General features: G+C 41.2%; 1 protein-coding gene across 1 annotated transcript in view; it reads left to right on the top strand.

Moving 5' to 3' along the window:
* Window positions 1–19,079: 19,079 nt before the first annotated feature.
* The window catches only part of HIVEP1 (HIVEP zinc finger 1), a 236,421-nt gene continuing 233,434 nt past the window's right edge, over window positions 19,080–22,066 (top strand). The window contains exons 1-2 of the mRNA XM_063451723.1: window positions 19,080–19,156; window positions 19,463–19,605. Coding sequence (XP_063307793.1) covers window positions 19,566–19,605 — 40 coding nt within the window. The 5' untranslated portion in view covers window positions 19,080–19,156; window positions 19,463–19,565. The remainder of the gene's footprint in view (window positions 19,157–19,462; window positions 19,606–22,066) is intronic.

Raw genomic sequence — 22,066 nt, 5'->3', positions numbered from 1 at the left:
ACGAGCCGCGCGCGGCTCATCCGACTGCTCAAACAGGAAGGCGGGCAGTGACCGCGAGAAGCGGTCACGTGTCCCGCCTGCAGCTAAGAGCGCGCCGCGATTCTCGGGCGCGCTCTTAAAGAGACAGTGGGAGCCTAAATTGCAAAAAGGCTCCCATTGGCTCCTGTCATGCCAATCACCCCATACACTTACCTGTTGGGGGAGTGGAAGTGACAGGAGCCAATCACGTTAGTTTGAAGGCTACTTATACTTACCCTTTTCCCTTAGTTCCTTGCCCTATCGTGGTTTCTGCTACAGTTCCCTTTAGTGCTCGTTGTATTCAGTTGTGTTTCTCCGTACTTGACCTTGGCTTTGTATTCTGACTTCGTTTTCGCTTTATCCTTGTCTGTACTGCTTGCCGGCTTGCTGATTCCTGTGTACCAGACCCCAGCTAGTTCTCGTTTACGCTGTCTCTTTGTGCCCTTGACCTCGGATCGCTCCTGACTCTGTACTTCTCCTTTACGTCGAGTCCGGCCACTCTAAGGTCCGGTAGACGTATCTCTCCTCTGTGCTGTCTTCTGTTTTGCTGGATCCTGCGTGTAGGGGTATATACTCGTTACATTACGATAGGGCCATGGACCCCGCAGATGTAGCTCAACAGATGGCGACCCATGAGGCTAGATTTGTAGAGCAGGATCACCGTATGGATCAAATAGCTCAGGCTCTCCAGACGCTCTTAGCTAGAACCATTCCAGCAACCGCACCTAACCCTCCTACACCCCTGCTTCCTGAAGTATCGACTATGCCTAATGCTGCAGCACATTTAACGCCTCCTCCTAGGTATGGAGGGGATTCTAAGACATGCAGAGGGTTCATTAACCAAATAGAGTTTCATTTTGAAATGTATCCACGTTCATTTCCCACAGAGAGGTCCAAAGTTGGGTTCTTTATGCACCAACTTACCGACAAAGCACTTGAATGGGCAAACCCTATTTGGGAGGCTAATGGACCTATGGTGCATAACTTTCACAGTTTCCTAACAGCTTTTCGCAGAACTTTTGACACTATGAAAAGGTCTAAGAATGCCGCTAGAGCATTAATGAGGGTTAAACAGGGTTCTAGGTCTGTGGCTGATTACGCTATACAGTTTCGTACCCTTGCCTCACAGGTCGATTGAACCAATAATGGGTTAACTACTGCCTTCATGGAAGGCTTATCAGATTCTATATTGGATGAGGTAGCGGCTAAGGAACTTCCTGTTGCCTTAGAGGACCTTATTGACTACCTCATCGATATAGATAATAGGATTCGGGACAGGCTCTATACCAAGAACAGGAATAGACATTTTGTTACGCCTATTCACCCCAGAGTTAATCCACCGGAGAGTGTAAAAGTATCTGAAGAGGAGCCAATGCAATTAGGGGTTGCCAAACTCTCTGATAATGAAAAATTACATAGGAGAAGAGAGGGACTCTGCCTATATTGTGGTAGGAGAGAACATATGGTAAAGGAGTGTCCTCTGCTCCCGGAAAACTCTCGCACCTAAGACCTTATAGGGGACTGGCCTTGGGTGTGATTTCTAAGTCTCCTACATTGCCTCCTAACCGACTGCTTCTCCCTGTTTCTTTACATATGGGAGAGAGTTGTATAGTTGAAAACATATACGCCCTGGTTGACTCTGGGGCAGCTGAGAATTTTATAGACTCTGGTTTTGTAAAGAAAAACAATATTCCCATCAGGGAGAAGGAGATACCCTTGGCCGTTGAGGCCATAGATGGTAGACCATTGATATCTCCAGTTGTTACTCACGAGACTGCACCGCTACACATGTACACAGGGGTTCTACACTATGAAACCATTCGGTTCCAGGTCATCACCTCTCCCTCTTCACAGTTGGTATTAGGGTATCCATGGTTACGTGCCCACAATCCCATTTTTGACTGGGAGACAGGGCAGATAAAATCATGGAGTGAAGCCTGCCATGAGTCATGTACTATTGAAGTCACGCCTGTGAATTCTATTAACGTTCCTACTGTTCCTCCTTTATCTACGGCTATACCCTCTCAGTATTTAACTTTAAAGACTGTCTTTGATAAAAGAAAGGCTGACAAATTACCGCCTCACAGACCCTACGATTGTGCTATTGATTTGTTGCCTGGTACTATACCTCCCAAGGGCAGGGTGTACCCCCTATCGGTTCAAGAAAACCGTGTCATGGAGGAGTACATTAAAGAATCATTAGAAAAGGGATTTATTAGGAGATCCTCTTCTCCGGCTGGAGCGGGGTTCTTCTTTGTATCGAAGAAAGAAGGTGATTTAAGACCTTGCATTGATTATAGAGGTCTTAATAAAATCACCATCAAAAATGCTTACCCTATACCGTTAATAACAGAATTGTTTGACAGGCTCAAACATGCTACGGTATTCACCAAATTAGATCTTAGAGGAGCATACAATTTGATACGCATAAAAAAAGACCACGAATGGAAGACAGCCTTTAACACTCGGTCAGGTCATTATGAGTATACCGTCATGCCATTTGGGCTTTGCAATGCCCCAGCAGTGTTCCAAGAATTTATTAATGATGTCTTAAGGGACTTTATTCACTCATTTGTTATTGTGTACTTGGATGACATTTTAATATATTCTACAGACATTCACACTCATCACAGACATGTTACGACAGTTCTGAAGACCCTTCTTGCTAATGGTCTTTATTGCAAATTAGAAAAATGTCTATTCGACCAATCCGAGGTCCAGTTTTTAGGGTATTTGATTTCCGCTGAGGGTTTTCGGATGGATCCCCAGAAGCTCGCTGCGGTCATAGAATGGCCTCTGCCACAAGGTCTGAAAGCCATCCAGCGTTTTCTGGGTTTTTCTAATTATTATAGACGTTTTATCAAAGGTTTTTCGTCTATAGTAGCGCCTATTACTCGTATGACTAAAAAGGATGGCAATACACATGTCTGGTCTACTGAGGCACTTCAGGCTTTTGACTTTCTTAAGACTACATTCGCCTCTGCCCCTATTTTACAGCATCCTGTCCCCTCATTGCCATATATACTTGAGGTTGATGCTTCCGATATAGGGGTAGGTGCTGTCTTATCCCAAAGAGAGTCTCCTGACAAACCATTGCATCCTTGTGGCTTCTTTTCTAAACAAATGTCCAAAGCAGAAAGGAATTATGATGTGGGTAATCGCGAACTCCTTGCTATCATTTTAGCACTCAAAGAATGGAGACATTTGTTAGAAGGCACTAAGGATCCCATCCTCATATTTACGGATCATAAGAACCTGTCCTACCTTAGCGAAGCTAAAAGATTGTCTTCCAGGCAGGCTAGGTGGTCACTGTTCTTGTCTCATTTTAATTATATAATAACCTATAGGCCAGGTGACCGGAACACTAAAGCGGACGCTCTGTCCAGACAATTCGAGACTATTGACAAACAGGAGATTGATGTCACTCCTGTCATTCCCCCAGGATAATAGCAACTACTATATTGTCTATTTCCTCGTCCCTCTTGCAGGCCATACAAGCGAAACAGAGCATGGCACCTAGCGAGAGGCCTAATGATAAATTGTTCGTTGACGTTCCCGAGAGACGGGATATTCTGTCACTGTATCACGATACTAAGACTGCTGGACATCCTGGTATTTCCAAAACAGTGTCAGCCGTTTCTCGGTATTTCTGGTGGGATACCTTACGTAAGGATGTTACTGACTATATAAGTGCTTGTTCTACTTGTGCATGTATGAAAACCTCTCGTAGAGTTCCTTGTGGGCTGTTGCATCCGTTACCCGTTCCCGAGAGACCTTGGTCTAATCTATCAATGGATTTTATTGTTGAATTACCCCCTTCGAATGGTAACACAGTCATCCTAATGATAGTAGATCGGTTTTCCAAAATGGCTCACTTTGTGTCTCTTCGCAAGTTGCCCACTTCCAAGGAACTGGCTCTTATCTTCGCTAAAGAAGTGTTTCGATTACATGGTATTCCCTTATCTATTGTATCCGATAGGGGTAGCCAATTTATTTCCAGGTTCTGGAAAGCCTTTTGTTCGGAGATGGGTATTTCCCTCTCATTTTCTTCCGCTTACCATCCCCAGTCTAATGGAGCTGCTGAACGTGCCAACCAGTCTCTGGAGCAGTACCTCCGTTGTTTTGTGTCTCACCATCAGGACAATTGGTCTGACCTGCTTCCTTGGGCTGAATTTGCTCGGAATAATGCCACTCATGATTCTTCCGGCAAAAGCCCTTTTTACGTTGTCTATGGCCAGCATCCCGTTGTTCTTCCGGCTGCATTCTCCTCACAGGGCATGCCAGTTCTGGATGAGCATTTGGCTGGTTTGCGTAATACTTGGGAGCAGGTTCAGCGTTCTTTGGTGGACTCTGCTGCTCGCCAGAAGGCTCAGGCTGACAAGCATCGCAGAGCGGCTCCTTCCTATGTTGTGGGGGACAGGGTTTTGCTTTCCACACGGAATATTCGCCTCCGGGTGCCTTCTATGAAATTGGCTCCCCGCTTCATTGGTCCTTATCGCATTATACATAAGGTTAATCCCGTTTCTTATGCCTTGGGTCTGCCTAAGAATCTGCGTATACCCAATGTATTTCACACCTCGTTGTTGAAGCCTTACGTACGCAACCGCTATACCCGGCATACTCCCCCTCCCCCTCCTGTCTCTGTGGAGGGTCATGAGGAGTTCGAAGTGTCTGCTGTTATTGACTCTCGTTTCCTCAGGGGTCGGCTTCAGTACTTGGTACATTGGAAGGGTTATGGGCCTGAGGAGCGCAGTTGGATTTCTGCGGATGCTGTTCATGCTCCCCGCCTTGTACGTTCTTTCCATTCGCGTTTTCCTGCCAGGCCTGGTCCTGCCCGCCCGGAGGGCGTGTCCTCAGGGGGGGGTACTGTAGCGGTACTTACCTTATCCGGGGGCCGGCCGCGGTCCTCTCTTCAAGCCGCGCGCGGTCCTGCGGCTGCACGAGCCGCGCGCGGCTCATCCGACTGCTCAAACAGGAAGGCGGGCAGTGACCGCGAGAAGCGGTCACGTGTCCCGCCTGCAGCTAAGAGCGCGCCGCGATTCTCGGGCGCGCTCTTAAAGAGACAGTGGGAGCCTAAATTGCAAAAAGGCTCCCATTGGCTCCTGTCATGCCAATCACCCCATACACTTACCTGTTGGGGGAGTGGAAGTGACAGGAGCCAATCACGTTGTATTCAGTTGTGTTTCTCCGTACTTGACCTTGGCTTTGTATTCTGACTTCGTTTTCGCTTTATCCTTGTCTGTACTGTTTGCCGGCTTGCTGATTCCTGTGTACCAGACCCCGGCTAGTTCTCGTTTACGCTGTCTCTTTGTGCCCTTGACCTCGGATCGCTCCTGACTCTGTACTTCTCCTTTACGTCGAGTCCGGCCACTCTAAGGTCCGGTAGACGTATCTCTCCTCTGTGCTGTCTTCTGTTTTGCTGGATCCTGCGTGTAGGGGTATATACTCGTTACACGTACCTAGATTACATAAATTACACAATTCTCACCTATCAATCAAAACAAAATCAAATAGCACACTGACTGCAGTCCACTCTTTGAAATACTTGGGTATGTTGTTAGACCCCAATCTATCTTTTGGCCTCCACATAGAAAAACTTGCATCTAAACTTTATCCAAAACTAGGTGCCCTGTACAGAAACAAATCCTGCCTAAGCCCTACAGTAGGCATGTGCATGGGGAAATTTTTCGTTTCGGTTCAGCATTCCGAAATTCGGGACTTCGGCAATATGACTTGACTCATAACTCTCTAATTGGTTACTTAATCCACCAATCAGAGAGTTATGAGTCAAATTACACAGCGTGGGAAAATTCCAAAGAACTTTCACAAGCTGTGTAAAACGACACAGAGCACTCTGATTGGTGGATTTCAAACCAACCAATCAGAGTGCTGTGACAGGTAAATGTAGAGACTTACCTGCCAGTCTCTTCATTTACCTGTCAGAGCACTCTGATTAGATGGCTTAAACCCACCAATCAGAGTGCTCTGAGCCTAAATGCAGGGCAGGGCAAGACTTTACTTTTCTGCGCGGAGCCCTCGCCGGGTGAAGAAGGATTTTTTGGGGGGCGCTCGTTTTTTTGTTTTTTTTTATTGCGTCGGTTTTTATTTGGCCTTTTTGGGGGGCTGAAAAAATAAGATTTTAGAAGAAAGAAAACATCAAATGGTAAGTTTTTTTTATTTATTTTTTTCAGGTACTTAGTTAAATGGTCTCCCCTCATTATTTTTAGGGTGAGGGGGGTAGGTAGGGGTTAATTTTGGGGGGGAGTGGGTGACTAAGGGTTTGGGGACCCTTAGTCACCTGGGGGAGGGGGAGTTATTTTTTTATTTAGGGCCCCCACCCACCGCTCAGGGGTGGGGGCCAGGGGGGAGGACATTAGGTCCCCCTTAATTAGTATTTTAGGGCCCCCACCCACCGCTCAGGGGTGGGGGCCAGGGGGGAGAACAGTAGGTCCTCCCCCCTCATTCTAATTTAGGGCCCCCACCCACCGCTCAGGGGTGGGGGCCAGGGGGGAGGACATTAGGTCCCCCTAATTAGTATTTTAAGGCCCCCACCCACCGCTCAGGGGTGGAGGCCAGGGGGGAGGACAGTAGGTCCTCCCCCCTCATTCTAATTTAGGGCCCCCACCCACCGCTCAGGGGTGGGGGCCAGGGGGGAGGACATTAGGTCCCCCTAATTAGTATTTTAGGGCCCCCACCCACCGCTCAGGGGTGGGGACCAGGGGGGAGGACATTAGGTCCTCCCCCCTCATTCTAATTTAGGGCCCCCACCCACCGCTCAGGGGTGGGGGCCAGGGGGGAGGACATTAGGTCCCCCCCAATTAGTATTCAGGGCCCCCACCCACCGCTCAGGGGTGGGGGCCAGGGGGGAGGACATTAGATCCCCCCCTAATTAGTATTTAGGGCCCCCACCCGCCGCTCAGAGGTGGGGGCCAGGGGGGAGGACATTAGGTCCCCCCCATTACTTTACTTTAGGGCCCCCACCCACCGTTCAGGGGTGGGGGCCGGGGGGGGGGGCAATAGGTCCCCCCTTCAGGTTAGGAGGGGGAGGGGGGGGCATTTTTTGTTTTGTTTTTTACAGTGAGCAGCCACAGGCTGCTCACTGTTTAATAGACATGCCCCTACTCGCGGTATAGCGAGTAGGGGCATTATTTACTAATACTAAGTAATCTTTACTTAGTATTAGTAAATTTGGCTGAAAGACCAATTCAGGTCTTTCAGCCTTTTAGTAGATAGCTCCCTAATACCGTGGGAATTAGGGAGTTATCTACTTTTTCATTCCTGTCATTACACTGACTGGCCAAGTAACTTACATTTTATATGAATGTATGTTACTTGATTGTTGTAAGTGTTGCAAATGCTTACAGCTGAATCCTGGCTATGTTTGTGTACTTTTTATTTAAAATTGTATACAGTGTAACATTCTTCTTCTTCCACTGGGTAAGTATATTAGTACTTAGGCAATACTGTGCTTCGGAACTTCGGCAATTCGGCACTTCGGAACTTCGGCAACTTCGGAACTTTGGCACTTCAGCACTTCGGAACTTCGGCACTTCGACATTTCAGTAATTTCGGAACTTCGGGACCTCGGTAATTCAGCACTTCGGGAAGTACACGAATGTCCGAATTTCCCGAAATTCGTCCGAATTCAAATTTGGCCCGAAATGAATTGCACATGTCTACCCTACAGTAAAGAAAAAGATTGTACAGCAAATGCTGATGCCAATCATTAATTATGGGGATGTAGTATATGCACCTGCACCGCAAACCCACCTTAATAAACTTAATACATTCTATAACTCATTATGCCACTTTGTGCTACAATGTAATTACAGGACCCACCATTGTGACATGTTAAAAGAACTAAACTGGCTGTCGCTGGAATCCAGGCTCACCCTTCATCTTTCCAGCTTTGTGTTTCAGAGCTTTTCTGGCAGAATGCTCTCCCCGGCTGTTCCCAACTCCTATAAACTTTGATCCAGTACCAGCACTTTATTTAGTCTATCTCAATACAAAAAGAAAGTGTCTCGATCCTCCTTTTCCTACAGAGCACCTCAATTATGGAACGACCTCCCGCACACTTTCAAATCTTCCCCAGGCCTAAAATTCTTTAAGAGATCCCTCTCTGCATATCTCAAAACAAAATGCATGTGCCATGGTTGATTATATATTTCCTACTTGTTCTATGTTAAATTTTGTATACATTGTGTATTAATATTGTTTATGTATTTTTTTTTTCCAATTTGAAATTTTACAAGGAAATAGGGTACAGAAAAGAAGAGGGAACTCTCAGTATGAAAATAATGTGCTGCCATCTCCATTCGACGTCCGGCCACGCCCCCCATTGTTTTTGTATTTTATTGTACCCTATTGTATCAATGCAATGTTTTGAAGACCCAGGACATACTTGAAAACAAGCAAAATTTTTATGTATCTTTCCTGGTTAAATATTTTATAAATAAATAAATATTTCACAGCTATCTTAATGGCTAAGCATCTAAACACTAGTCGTTTCGCAACACTTCCTTTTGTGCTCGCAAGGACTTCTTTTTCATATATATTATTGCTGGGTGTATCTGTGTACTTGAGAAGCAAAATGTGTTCCTCTGCAATTTTATTTTTTTATGTTTTATTATGGCATACACCACATGGTCATCCAGCAACTGGCAAAATCATTAGTTTGTCAAAGCAATGGAGATGACTCTGGCACAGCATACAGCAACTAACATGTTAGAAATTCCTACTATCTCCCACCCAAACAAAACAATAGGGGGCTTTGGAAGACTGTCCAAAATGGAAGAAACAGAAAAAAAGGCAACATATAATTTTCCTCCCACCATGAGACAAGCTTGGCTCAACCATGCATTAGACATGTCAATATGTCACAATTGACACACTGGCTCAGTGAGCACACGCAATAAAATCCTGTACTTTAGTGCATCTAGACCTCTTGCTCTGAAGTGCCCTTTCATACAATTGTATTCTGCTAAATGTAATAATAGAGATTGCATCCTTCCCAGATGAAAAAAAAGAAAATAACACTTTTATATGTATTATAAAATGTTGATGAAAGATAGAACACACTTCTAATCAACACAATGTTAACATATCTTGCTTGAATATATAATTTTTAATTACAAGAATGTTTTCTGAACTTCCGACAGTAAAGTAAAAAAAATCTGTCAGTGCTATTTTACAGTTGTGACTTTATATTTGTCTTTTCTATCCTTTTCTTTTTTTCTTTATATTCTTATTTTACATTTTCAAACTTTTTTTTGTGATTTAAAGTTTATTCAAATAAAGATGTGCAATAAACCAGACCAGTCAGCACATTTTTACAGATTAAAAGAAGAAAGTAACTAAATGTAAAGCTAGACCTTTAAATTATAAATTTCCACTTGTCATTGCTTGTGGGTCCATATTTTTCTATGCTCTGAACTAATTTAGTTGTTTAAAATTATTTATTTTTTTCCTTCTGTAGTCATCAGTTATAAATGTTCTCCCCTGCTACGTAGCTTTGTAATACGCAGTCAGCATTATTCTCCTCACTGGCTGCATATGTGTTTGCCAATGTGTTTTCAAAACTCATATATCAGTGTCAGTGAAAGGGAAGTCGAACAGAATGATAAATTTACAAACAACAATAACATGCAAAAATATTAAAGGGACACTACAGTAACCAGAACCACTACAGCATAATGTGGTGATGTTGGTTTCTTTAGCCTGTCCCTGTAGGCTTTTGAAATGGGAACGCTGCTTTTTCAGAGAAGAGACTGTGTTTACATTAGTAACTAGCAACACTTCTATCGTCAGTCACTCAGATGGCTACTAGAGATGCTTCCTAGTCCAGTGCTGCACAGTGTCTCCACGGAACTTTCCTCATAGAGATTCATTGATTCAATGCATCTTTATAAGGAAATGCTGATTGGCGCTGTGCGGAATTTTGCTGCGCATTTGCAATAGCCTCCCAATGGAATATCGTTGCATTGTCTGGGATCATCAAGATTGATATCAGCCACTGAGGCGGAGCCATGTGTGGTTTGTATTCCTGGCACTATGCCTTACTATATAAGGTAACATTCTATCTTCACAGACATTTATTTAAAACGTGAGCTCTTGAGTTGGAAATGTATGGAGTAAAAATGCAGGTAACATCCTTGGATTAAATTAGATTTCTAGACTGTATATTTTGATTGTTAAAGGAACACTATAGTCACCTAAATTACTTTAGCTAAATAACGCCGTTTTTGTGTATAGCTCATTCCCCTGCAATTTCACTGCTCAATTCACTGTCATTTAGGAGTTAAATCACTTTGGTTCTGTTTATGCAGCCCTAGACACACCTCCCCTGGCTATGATTGACAGAGCCTGCATGAAAAAAAACAACTGGTTTCACTTTCAAACAGATGTAATTTACCTTAAATAATTGTATCTCAATCTCTAAATTGAACTTTAATCACATACAGGAGGCTCCTGCAGGGTCTAGCAAGCTATTAACATAGCAGAGGATAAGAAAATCTTAATTAAACAGAACTTGCAATAAAGAGCCTAAATAGGGCTCTCTTTACAGGAAATGTTTATGGAAGGCTGTGCAAGTCACATGCAGGGAGGTGTGACTAGGGTTCATAAACAAAGGTATTTAACTCCGAAATGGCAGAGGATTGAGCAGTGAGGCTGCAGGGGCGTGTTCTATACACCAAAACTGCTTCATTAAGCTAAAGTTGTTCAAGTGACTATAGTATCCCTTTAACCTCTCTGCGATAGGGAATTTTTATAAATTGCTTGATTTCTGTGGATTCACCAGTCTTAACAAGCATAGTCAAGAGGAAGTTGTAGTTAAACAAACTCAGCAGTTTATCCGTGTTACAGTTCTGCCACTGGAGATTCCGGGAGTTTGTTCTCCACTGACTTTGCTAACCTGTTTTATTACGTTGCTTTTTCTTGGACAAGTGACAAGAATATTGTGGCCTGAGGGCACTCTGTACACAGGACAGAACAGTTTCATAGTTTGTGGGACAGATCAGAACAGTTTTATATTTAGTGTAATTAATTCTGATATTAAAGCAGTCTGTAATTTATAGTTTGATATGATTAGGGAAGATTGTTTCAATTTCAGTGGCAGCTCGTCTATGGTAAGGCTTGGGGCAGCTATCCATCAGTTTTTATGTGGGGAAACATTTATTTGCAGTATATTTGAAAAAGTAAGATTCTCTTTTAATGGAGGGGAGGGTCGTAAACCATAAATATAGGGGGGAAATAGCGTTTCTTTAATTTTGTAAAAAGTTTAACTCCTGTGTAGGGCACATCTTTGGTAGCTCTTTGGAGAAACTTGCTTGAGAGCATCTAGTCATGTCAAAATGTTTTGGCTGGTTTGAAATCTGCCCTGTTTCAGCAGGGCTTCCCCATATCTAGTCTCCTATAAGAATGAATTTCAGGAATTTCCTTTCAGTTGCTATTAAGGCAGCAGAATCAGCTGTCCATGAGTGGAGGCATGCTATTGTCCTCTATTTTCAGAGGACGTCATTGTGTGATAGGGGGTTACAGTGCCCACAGGAAATAAAAGCAAGAAGTCACATTGGAAGTAGCACAGAGAGATCACGTAACAGTAGCTCCCAGCTCCTGACAAATGTAATATTATCTTTTTCTCTCCCCCAATAGCCACAGTGACCACCTGAGGACTGAGGCAGGGGCATTTACTCAAAAATAAAATTGTTATATATAAAGCCAGGGCCAAGGATGATAAGGGGAGGGGGACATTTATGACACAGAGCAACGTTCTGCCTGCCACTAATAGTTTTAATAAATCCTACTGTTGTGTAGCTTCACACTGCAGGACTGAGGCTGTAACTCTGAGGAATGATATGATTCTGATTTCAACCTGTAATGGAGTCGCTCACATGTTTCATGGCAGCAATATTTAAAGACCAAAATATCTTTATCTTAAGCTTATGCCCAGGTAGTCTCACTGCTCTGTTCTCTGCCAATTAGCAATCAAATCACTTTGTTTATGCAGCCCTAGCCACACACCCCTGCATGTGACTTATACAGCCTTAATAAACACTTCCTGTAAAGAGTCATCTAATGATTATCCTTGCTGTATTACAAATTATGTTTAATTTTGATTTTTTGCATTTTTTTTATCTCCTGCCCTGTTAATAGCTTGCTAGGCCCTGTAAGAGCCTCCTGTATGTAATTAAAGTTCAATTTACAGCGCAGGAGATTTATTAAAAACTGCAATAATTACATGCTTAGGGTTAAGAGTGATGGGACATTGAACCCAGACCACTGGGTCCCTATAGTGTCCCTTTAAAACTTCACCAAATGCCACTGTTCAGTTTTATAGCTGCCTAATTGTGATTTTTCACATTTTTAAACCTATGTTTTGCTGTGTTTTGAATTGTTGGTGTCTTGTCTGTTTTTGTATTTTGTTTCTTTTTTTTTAAATTTACATTTGATTTTTCGGAAACAATTATAAGAATGTATGTATGTTTGTTTTTTCATACTTTAATAATTTGTTTGATTTTTGATGGCCTGTGAAAGATCATAGGGACATTCCAGACTCATAAGGAATAAGCTTTCATCCAGTTGGTCATCATCCCATTGTTATTTTTTTATTTTTCCCCAAGGTGCTTTGTCCAATTTCTTCTATTAAAATGTGGGTGGGTTTAGTTTGCCGATGACAGATGGGCAATTATTATGATTATTAATAATATTTATAAAGCTCCAAGTATTTCACAGCTCTGTACAATGAATGAAAAAAAACATACAATTAATTGCAATAATGCAAGTTTTACTTACAGGAGCAAGTGGAGGTAAGTGGCAGGCTCAAACAAACAAGCTTACAATTTAAAGGATGTACAATATGTTAAATAATGTAATGAAGAATCTCATTTCATCCAGTATGGTTTTTATCCTACTGTTGTGTTCCACGTAGCAGCAAACATAATGATTCTCTTTGAGCAACATTCTTTATGTTCTCCACGCAATCTATCAAGATAAGGGTGATGGCTGAGAGCGCAGTACAATAGGTAAAGTGAGTCTATTCATTGTATAATATAAAGAACACTGTCTTCAATCTTTTTTTTTCCCTATCTTTTTTGTGTGTGCAAAGCATTAGTGGAAAAACCCACTAGTAAGTGACACATGAGTGGAACCTGGTGATATAGTAGGTCACTCTAAATAAGCTGCTACTGTTGTTAATAGTTTAACAATCTTAGGTTCACACTAAACGATGACATTTAACATATACAGACTTATTTTATTTAATCTTTTTGCTGTGGGTGTCCAGAACATGGAATAGGTATACAGACAGAGAAACCAACCCCATTGCATTCATTTTTTGTAAAAGTTTTTACTGGTGCCTTTCAGATATTAATCTACGCCTGTGATGGTTCAAGCAGCACTTTCCATTTGTGGTTACCCTCCTGAGCACATTTTTTTTTTGTATTCTACAAAGATATATGGGGTTCCACATAATTGTATTAGACCTCCTAAACTGGTTGGTTATATAGTATATATCAAGAATATATCATATTCTTGTGTTGCTCAAAGCTGTGGCAGTGAAAAGGTTAAGGATGTGCTGTGAGCAGGTCTCCCAGCATGCATGTTTGTGTGCTCAGCAAGCACTGAGTGTTGGAGAATGGCATGGCACAGAATAGAGTGCTAGAAATGAGGCAGTCACTTCCGAACGTCCTTGAAAAAAACTGATAGCTGAGCACAAAAATGCAAACCATTCAACATGGTTCCCTTCATGTAGTTTGTTTTCTACTTTGATATGCATGCATCTCCGTAGGAAGGACTTGTGCATGATGACGGAGTTGCATTGCGATGACTCTTCCAGTTCAGTCATGAGTAGATTTTGAGAAATGCCAGTGGTTGCTGTTTTATTTATTTATTTTTATCATTCTGCTTTATTGCTTTATTGGAAAAAATAAAAATGTAACACAAACATACAAGCGCAAGTATCTATGCATACCAGCTTCAATGTTCAATAAGGTAGAAGCCTGTGAGTGTACGATAAGTGCACAATAATGCACTTATCCCTATCCCTTTGTGTTACCAAATGTGCATAATGGCAGGAGGTGGTGTTCCACTACACAATAACAAATTAAATCTCCTTGGTCCTCTAGTGAGTTAGTAGAGCGGCTGAGAAAGAACAAACATAAAGCATAGAGCATAGATATAAAGAAAGAAAGAGGAAGAGGGAGGTAGCAGTAGAAGATGAAGAGCTAGACCAGGGGTAGGCAACCTTTTAGCAGCACTGTGCCGATATAGGATTGTGATGTCCCGTAGCGTGCCGGTCCTCTTTTTTAAAATTGAGGTCTGTATGCTGCAGTATTTTGCTTTTGTTATTTATACTGTAATTGCTTTGTATATTTGTATTTGTGCGGCTATGAGCTATTATATTGTATATGTTCAGGAGTAGTTTGTGGTATCGTGTATGATACATATGAATGTGGGCTGTGTATTGGGGCTGCTTGTGGAATTGTGTGTGTGGATGGATGTCACATTGTGTGTTTGGTAGTGTGTGTATGTGTGGGGTATTGCATGTGAGAGGCTGCATGTGGGGTTGTGTGCATGTATGTGGATTGTTAGCGGGTTACGTTTGTGCGGATTGTGTGTATGTTTGTTTGTGGGCTGTTCGTATTATTTATATGAGGGGAGGGTTATTGTGCATTTCTGTGTATATCTAGCAGTATGGGGTGGCTTCCCTAGGTTCCAGTGGAGACCAGGCTGGCCAGGTACAGGTGAAGGGCAGGAGCTGCAATATTCGCTGTGGGCTGCTCTACCACAGTGTGGATTTCTATTTACAAGTGCTGGGAGGAAGAACCTGAGTTAACTTACTCTATGTGCTGCAATGCATAAATTGAGGATTGTCCTTTTCGTATTAGCAGATATCTGAAGTTTCCTGGGACTCCTGATAGGCCAGAGCAGCCTTGAGTGCCGTGCAAAGACACCTTAAGTGCCGTGCTTGGCACTAGTGCCGTAGGTTGCCTACCCCTGAGCTAGACCAAGTATAGTGAGAGAAATTGGTAAGTTAAAATTATTTATTGCAACTGAGTGGGGGCGGACATCCAAATATTTAGCAGAACACTTTAGCATTAGGAATCCATCTTTGTATTCCTAAGTCTGTAGTGTTCCTTTAATGAGACCATAAAGGTAAAATAGACAGGTTTTATTATATTTAGATATTTGTGAATTTATTATAACATTCTCCATTATATAACCTGATCATGTACCGAATTGACATATTATTCTTACTGATAATTTTAGAATTCTTTGCTCTATTTTAATATTTATCTTGAAGATAGCAATGGTGACTTTTGTATGCACTGATACAAATGGGACAGGAAGAACAATATTCATCGACATTATGATGTGCCTGGGCACACCTCATTGATACACCTGTGCCTGCTTATATGTTCAGACTACAGTATGATGTCTGTTATCTTCTTATATATGGCATATTACCCTGCATAGCACACCTACCAATATTTCAAATGGACAAAGAGGTACACTTTCATTTTAAGGGAATGAGTGGAGTGGGGCTGTTTTAAGAAATTTAAGGTGACTTACTAATTACAGTTTATGCAGCTAATATGTTATATAGAACAAGAGTAATGTATCCTATTTACACAGACTAATTTCTAAAACATTTATTTTACTTTAAAGGCACATTACAGCGCTACGGAATCTGATGGCACTATATAAATAATAATAAAATAATAATAATTACTGTGAGTATTGCTGTGGAGCCCCCGGAAAACAGTTTCACGAGGATAGAAAAGAGGGAACAGAGGGAATTGGGCCCAAAATAGGGACTGACCCTCCTAAATGAGGATAGTTGGGATGTATGGGATAGTATGACTTACAGACCAATTGTGTGCTCCCCTAACAGGTGGAAAATGACTGACCTACCTAATTATTGTATTGAGGGGAATATCCATCTCACAAATAAATGTATCTTTTAATGTTAGTGTTGGTTGTGTCATGTTACACACAAGTTTAGTTTAAATAAGAAACCATAACTTTTAATCTATACAGTGTGCCAGCAAATATATCGTTTTAAATAACCCAGAATTAAATAATATCCATCCCCTCTCCTATCAATCTGTTATTGACATGTGGAGTTTTGCTAATAATTTACTATTAAGTTAAAGCAGGATATTCTTCCTACAAATAGTTATCCTAATCGCTCAACAAAATTGCAGCACATGTGGCACATTTACTGTGACTATTCCTCTGGTTAATGAGTATCTATGTTTTCCAGAGGACTGTAGGAAAGGAGTGACAAACCTATTCCTGTTCAGACACTGATTTGCTGCAGTGAAACCAATGTGATGGCATCATGGTAGTGGTATGGGCTGCTTTGAAAAACATTCTGAAGAAGGGCCATTTAAAGGTACACTCTAGACTCATTAATACGATGTATTAATGAGGATAAAACCAAATAAACACCTTAGAGTTGTATTGGTGACTGGAGTGTCCATTTTAAAGTGAATCTGTCATGACAGGTTCACTTTAAATTATTACTTTGTTTGGTGCATCTCACAATAGAATATGTTACTTCTTCTCTATTAAAACCCTGGAAAATTAGTCTGTTCTGTCCTGAACACAATGGTCAGTACTTTTTTTTTGTTTTCAGTAGAATAGAATAGAATAGAATAGAAGTTAAAGGGTAACTGATTCCCATTTTCGCTCAATCCTATCTACTGCTGTCTATATTCTAGGTCAGGGGTTCCCAACCCAGTCCTCAAGTACCCCCTAACAGTCCAGGATTTAGGGATTACCCTGCTGTGTCTTTTCTTTCTTTCTAAAAACTCTTTAGACACAACCGGGTAATCCACAAATCCTGGACTGTAAGGGGGTACCTGAGGACTGGGTTGGGAACCACTGTTCTAGATGAACTTATACAAGCAAGTTCAGTCACCGTGGTTGATCCACTAATTAGTGTGCTTCATGAATTCCTATATTCCGTATAACCATCATGGATTTATGGGGAGGTGGTTTTTGGTAGAGTGACAAGCTGATCTGCTTCCTGAGCACAGTAGAGCTAAGACATAGCCACAAAACAGCTGTGCATGTGGATCCTGTTAATTATTCTAGCTGTGCATAATTCTAAAAATATGGCATTTATTCTCCGGTGTCAATGGCAAGTGGGCAGGAAGACCACGGGGGGATAGATCCACAGAAACATGACACTTAAGAACCACAGATTTTACATCAGTTGGCAATTAATTTGCCAAATGTAGACCATGACAGCTATAAGGATATTTTAGATAGTGAAACGAACAAGTTTAGTAAATGAGAAAATCTCAAATATGTATGCAATCGGAACATTTTGATGAGTGTATTGATGGACTTCCTCCTTTAACAATTCTCCAGAAGGCCAAACCACTGTATTTAAATTATGAGAACCTCTGTGGGGGAGAAGGGGTTATTTGTCATACTTCCCACTATATGAGACATCCAGTAGACGTCACTGAGGCTCATTATTTTATTTAATTTACTAGTTGTTACAGTATGGCAGCACCTATTAAAAGAACAACAGTTTTTCAAGGAAATTATCCCATCTTCCTTGTTTTTCTAGGAACTAAATGTTTTATTTGGATAAACAGTCATAATGAAAATTTGTAAAGAAGTAACATATTTAGTACTCATAAGATTAGCTTTTCTCTTTATGACAGCCGATATGCATACAGATTACAAATTCATATGAGAAGTCCCCCCTCCCCTTATCTTAACCCTTTCAGGCCTAAACAATTCTATTATATGAATTAAAAAGAATTGGGGATGATTATATTTCCAATTCTCTAAACATCTATAATTTTAACAGCTGTGTGTGCATAACACATATATTGATTTTGAGTTGACTGAATGAGAAAGGGACTAGCATTAGCTAGCATTCTGTCTTTCTTCTTTCTACTCTAATCCTCCCTGGTTTCTGCAAGGCGCAGTGTTGTACAGGGGTTTCCCCAGGCTCCTCCTGGATTCATTCATATATTTTTTTCTCTGTTGGTTCCTTCCCCTTTTTTGGTGCACATTATCCAACCATCCTCTATCGCCTCTTTTCTTTCCTTACGACCTGTCAAGTGCATGTAACCTGCACAAGCTCTCGCTCTCCCTGCTGATCAAACCCCCCACCCCTTTATCTGTCCCTATCCTTGTGAAAACACCCCCTCCTCCATGCTGCCAGGCTGCGCTCATGGCATTCTGCCTGCTCTCAGTACAATCATTTAACTCACCACCTCTATGCCACTTAACCTCTGCAATAACTCTGGAATCTGTAGTGAGTTCTGCATCACATTGTGTGTGTGTGTTTTCCTATAGTTTGTTTTCCTTTGTCTGTGCCATGTAATTGACACACTGCTTTTGGGCTGATAAATTCATTATGCTATCTCATTGCATGCCTTTTTGGTATTGTGACAGTTTGAACCCCTTTTGTTGAGCTGTGATTGACTATAAATAAATATTCTGCCAAAACACCAAATTAAAGCGCCAAGCAGCGTGAAGGTCATATTTCAGTGTGGTAATGATGATCTAATTCTCTAGACTGTAAGCTCGTTTGAGCAGAGTCCTCATCAACCTATTGTTCATGTTATATTTTGTAACTGTCTGTTTAATTGTTAAATCCCCCCCCCCCTCTTGCAAACATTGTAAAGCACTGCAGAATAAGTTGGCGCTCTATAAATGCCAATAATAATAATAATTGTCCTCCCCCTTTAACACATGTAATCCCACCTCTCTGCTGCTGAGCTTGCCTGGGTCCCTTGTATGTGTGGACGTATAGAGAGCATGTTATTGAATTGCTGCATGCAGAGCTCTCATTCACAGGCTTGCAAAGTGACTCTCTCACTCTCCTTCTCTCCTATGCTTTCTCCTTTCTCTCCACTGTCACCCTGGTCTCACTAACCCCTTCCCTCCTCCCTCTTTTTCTCCTTTCTTCCCTTCGCCCTCCCCAGTATACTTGCTTGCAGTGTTGCAATAGGACGAGCAGGCTCCTGATTTGTAAAGCAGGCACATTGGTGGGATGTGCACATCGCATGTGATTCATAAAACCATGAATGATCCAGAGGCAAGCAGCCAGCAAGATCTTCATGTGCAGGATGATGCTGTTTTGTTTTGCAATGCCCTGAAGGAGGTGTGTGTGTCTGTGTGTGTGTGTTTGTGTTTGGAAGACACATCTAGTATTACCCATTGATACCCCCTCTTTTGTATTATGATATTCTTGAAGGAACACTTTTGTTTCTGTCTTTATCTGTATCTTTTTTTGTGTGTATATCTGGCTGCTCACACATTATGTTGTATATTTAGAGGTGGAGGGGACGAGGGAGGAGGCCGGGGGGCTAGAGGAGTGTGGGAGGGGTGTGAAGTCCCAGGGCCGGTGCAGTCAGGCTCCTGTAGTCTTGTCTTCCCTCATGTTGTTTTTTCTCCTTCCCTTGTTCAGCTGCTGGATTAACTGATGCACTTGATGGGTATATGGAGGTTCCTCTTCCCCTGCACTGCTCTCCATTTTTGAGAAGAAAAAGCCAGGCACCAGCAGCAGGATCATGCCTCGAACAAAACAGATCCACCCTAAAAACCTAAGAGGTTAGCAAATTGTTTTTTAATGTGTCTTTGTGCGTTTTATGCATGTGTGTGTGTGTGTGTTTTCGTTTTCTTCTTTTGAGGAATCCATCCAGCTGTTTACCAAGTCAAGGTTGGCAGCCAGAGGCAGTGCTGTCGATGATGCTGCATGTCATTGTGTAAATGCAGTCATCTTGTATTGGATGAAGTAATGGGAAAAGGCTGATGTCCACTATTAGTATATTTCATGATTTCACAGCTTCCTGGAAAAAAGGTTGGGGCTTATGATGAAAAGTGTAAGCTTGACCCCCAGAGGCTGAGCATGAAGTATCCTTTGTCTTGGCTTTTATTCATACGGGCATAATGTCACTACTGTTCAAGTTCACTACTAGTTAGTGTATTTTAAGTTTTATAGCCAATAAACAAAAAACAAACATTTGTAACCAGCCGTACAAGACCCTTAACCATTTGGCTGCTAAAGAGGCCTGCAGAACTCTCTTGCTGTAAGAATTGGGTCTTGTTGGATTTAGATGGTTGGTTAGAATTTTAGGTCATCTTGGGGACAAGGGGCTCTCCCGAGATTTAGTAGGTTTATTTGAGTGATGGGGTGTTTCAATTTGATCTCATTGTACTAAAATATCATATTGCCTTTTAAAGATGCTGCATTTTCTTAGTCTGAGCATATCATTAGTTGGCATCTGAAACAAATGGCATGCTGTTGGACCACACTGCCAGTGAGGTGACATAATGCACACATGAATCGCAGCTTAGACCGTCCCAGAAGCCACTGAAGATATTATGTTTTAAGAATTCACAGCACTGATTTCAGATCTGTAAACACTGAAGATATTATGTTTTAAGAATTCACAGCACTGATTTCAGATCTGTAAACACTGTGGGATATATCTGTTTTCTCTTACTAAACAGGCACTAATGGAAGGAAGCTTACAGGTTTATATTATTACATTTATAATAACGGAAAGAGAATGAATGTGTTTTGTCTTCATGATTCAACTTAGAAATGTTCGTGAAACACATTTTATGTAATTATAATGCAGGTGGGATAGGAAAAAACATCACTACGTGTGCCTCTCTACACTTATACAGGTGTTTGAGGATTTGTGTATGGATATGTGCACACAAACCATCATTGGGATTTCAGGTTTTTCCTGAGCTTTGTGCTCCTCTGCCAAATCTAACTTTTCTCTCTTTGAATGTATTTATATTGTGTTGCATGTTATCCATCAACTGCAGGTTGACGTCATTACACGTCATAGCAAGAGTTTAACAGAGGCCTAGTTTATGTATCCAAAGCTGTGTCTGTATCAGTAGCCTTGGCCACTTCAGGACTAGATTTGTCTTCAGATAATCTACAGATTAAAACGCTTTGATCTCTGATTTTTATTCTTCATGTGGATTTTTTTTTTAACTTGTTAATAGTTTCTACCATTTTCCAGGTCTTAAAATTGTGTGAACCACAATTTGAAATCATATTTTTTTACGACTTCTCTACATATTTAATCTAAATTGTTTACCAACTTTTCCTTGCCCTTTTTTTTTTTTTTTTTTAACCAATCAACTAGAATGTAATGGTAACCTCTGGATCTATATTTATGAAGACATCTCACACCTTTTTAAATTCCAAAAATACATAAACAATTAGCACATTATAGACCATTTACCTGTAGAATATCAGTGATGTATGTTTGCAATACAGCCCCTTCTTCATTTTTAACCAATTGGTTATTTTTTCACCAAATTTGCTGTCTTGCCAAAATGCCTGTGGCACACAGATGCAAGGGAACAGCAACTTTGTATTGTAATAGCAGTGGTGATTTCATTTTCATTTTTTATTTATACAAGGCATCACAGTCCCTTGCTATGCCCACTTCTTGTTCACACAGGACTGTTTTGTGAAAGCTGGCGTCTGAGTCATTTTTAGACACAGCCAAATTGTATAAGGACTAGTCAGGATAATTATCTTTATTCCTAAATATGCAAGTATAAATGAACTGTGATGGCCATTTGGAAAACATTTATGTAAAAATATACAGTTAAATAAGTTGTATTTTTTTTTCTGCCCATTATAAACACTGTGTGATCTTGTCACCAACTTTGTGTAGAAGTACCCATGCCTTATACATGCGCCACCACCTTCTGTGATGCATTCTATATGTATATTGTAGGTATTTAAAAAAATAAAAATAACAAAATGAGTAGGTGCAACACATTTCTAAGTAAAATTGCACAATGACACTTTGTTTTCTTTCTTTGTTTTTTTGTTTTTCTTTATGCCATTATAACTTTTAAGTTGTAAATACGATGTGCCTTCTAGCTTTGTTGCAGAAAAAATGCTTTCAATATTTGTAATATGGAAATAGAATGGAAAATAGTTTCTGGTGTTAGAAACTGAAAATGATTACAACAGTAATTTGCTAAATCTTCACTGTGAGTTGTTATAGAGCAAACTGTACCTTGCTAAAGT

Source organism: Pelobates fuscus, chromosome 4, assembly GCF_036172605.1.
Source record: "Pelobates fuscus isolate aPelFus1 chromosome 4, aPelFus1.pri, whole genome shotgun sequence".
NCBI classification, from domain to species: Eukaryota; Metazoa; Chordata; class Amphibia; order Anura; family Pelobatidae; genus Pelobates; species Pelobates fuscus.
The sequence above is the reverse complement of the archived record's forward strand: the minus strand, read 5'-3'. Positions and strand labels throughout refer to the sequence as shown.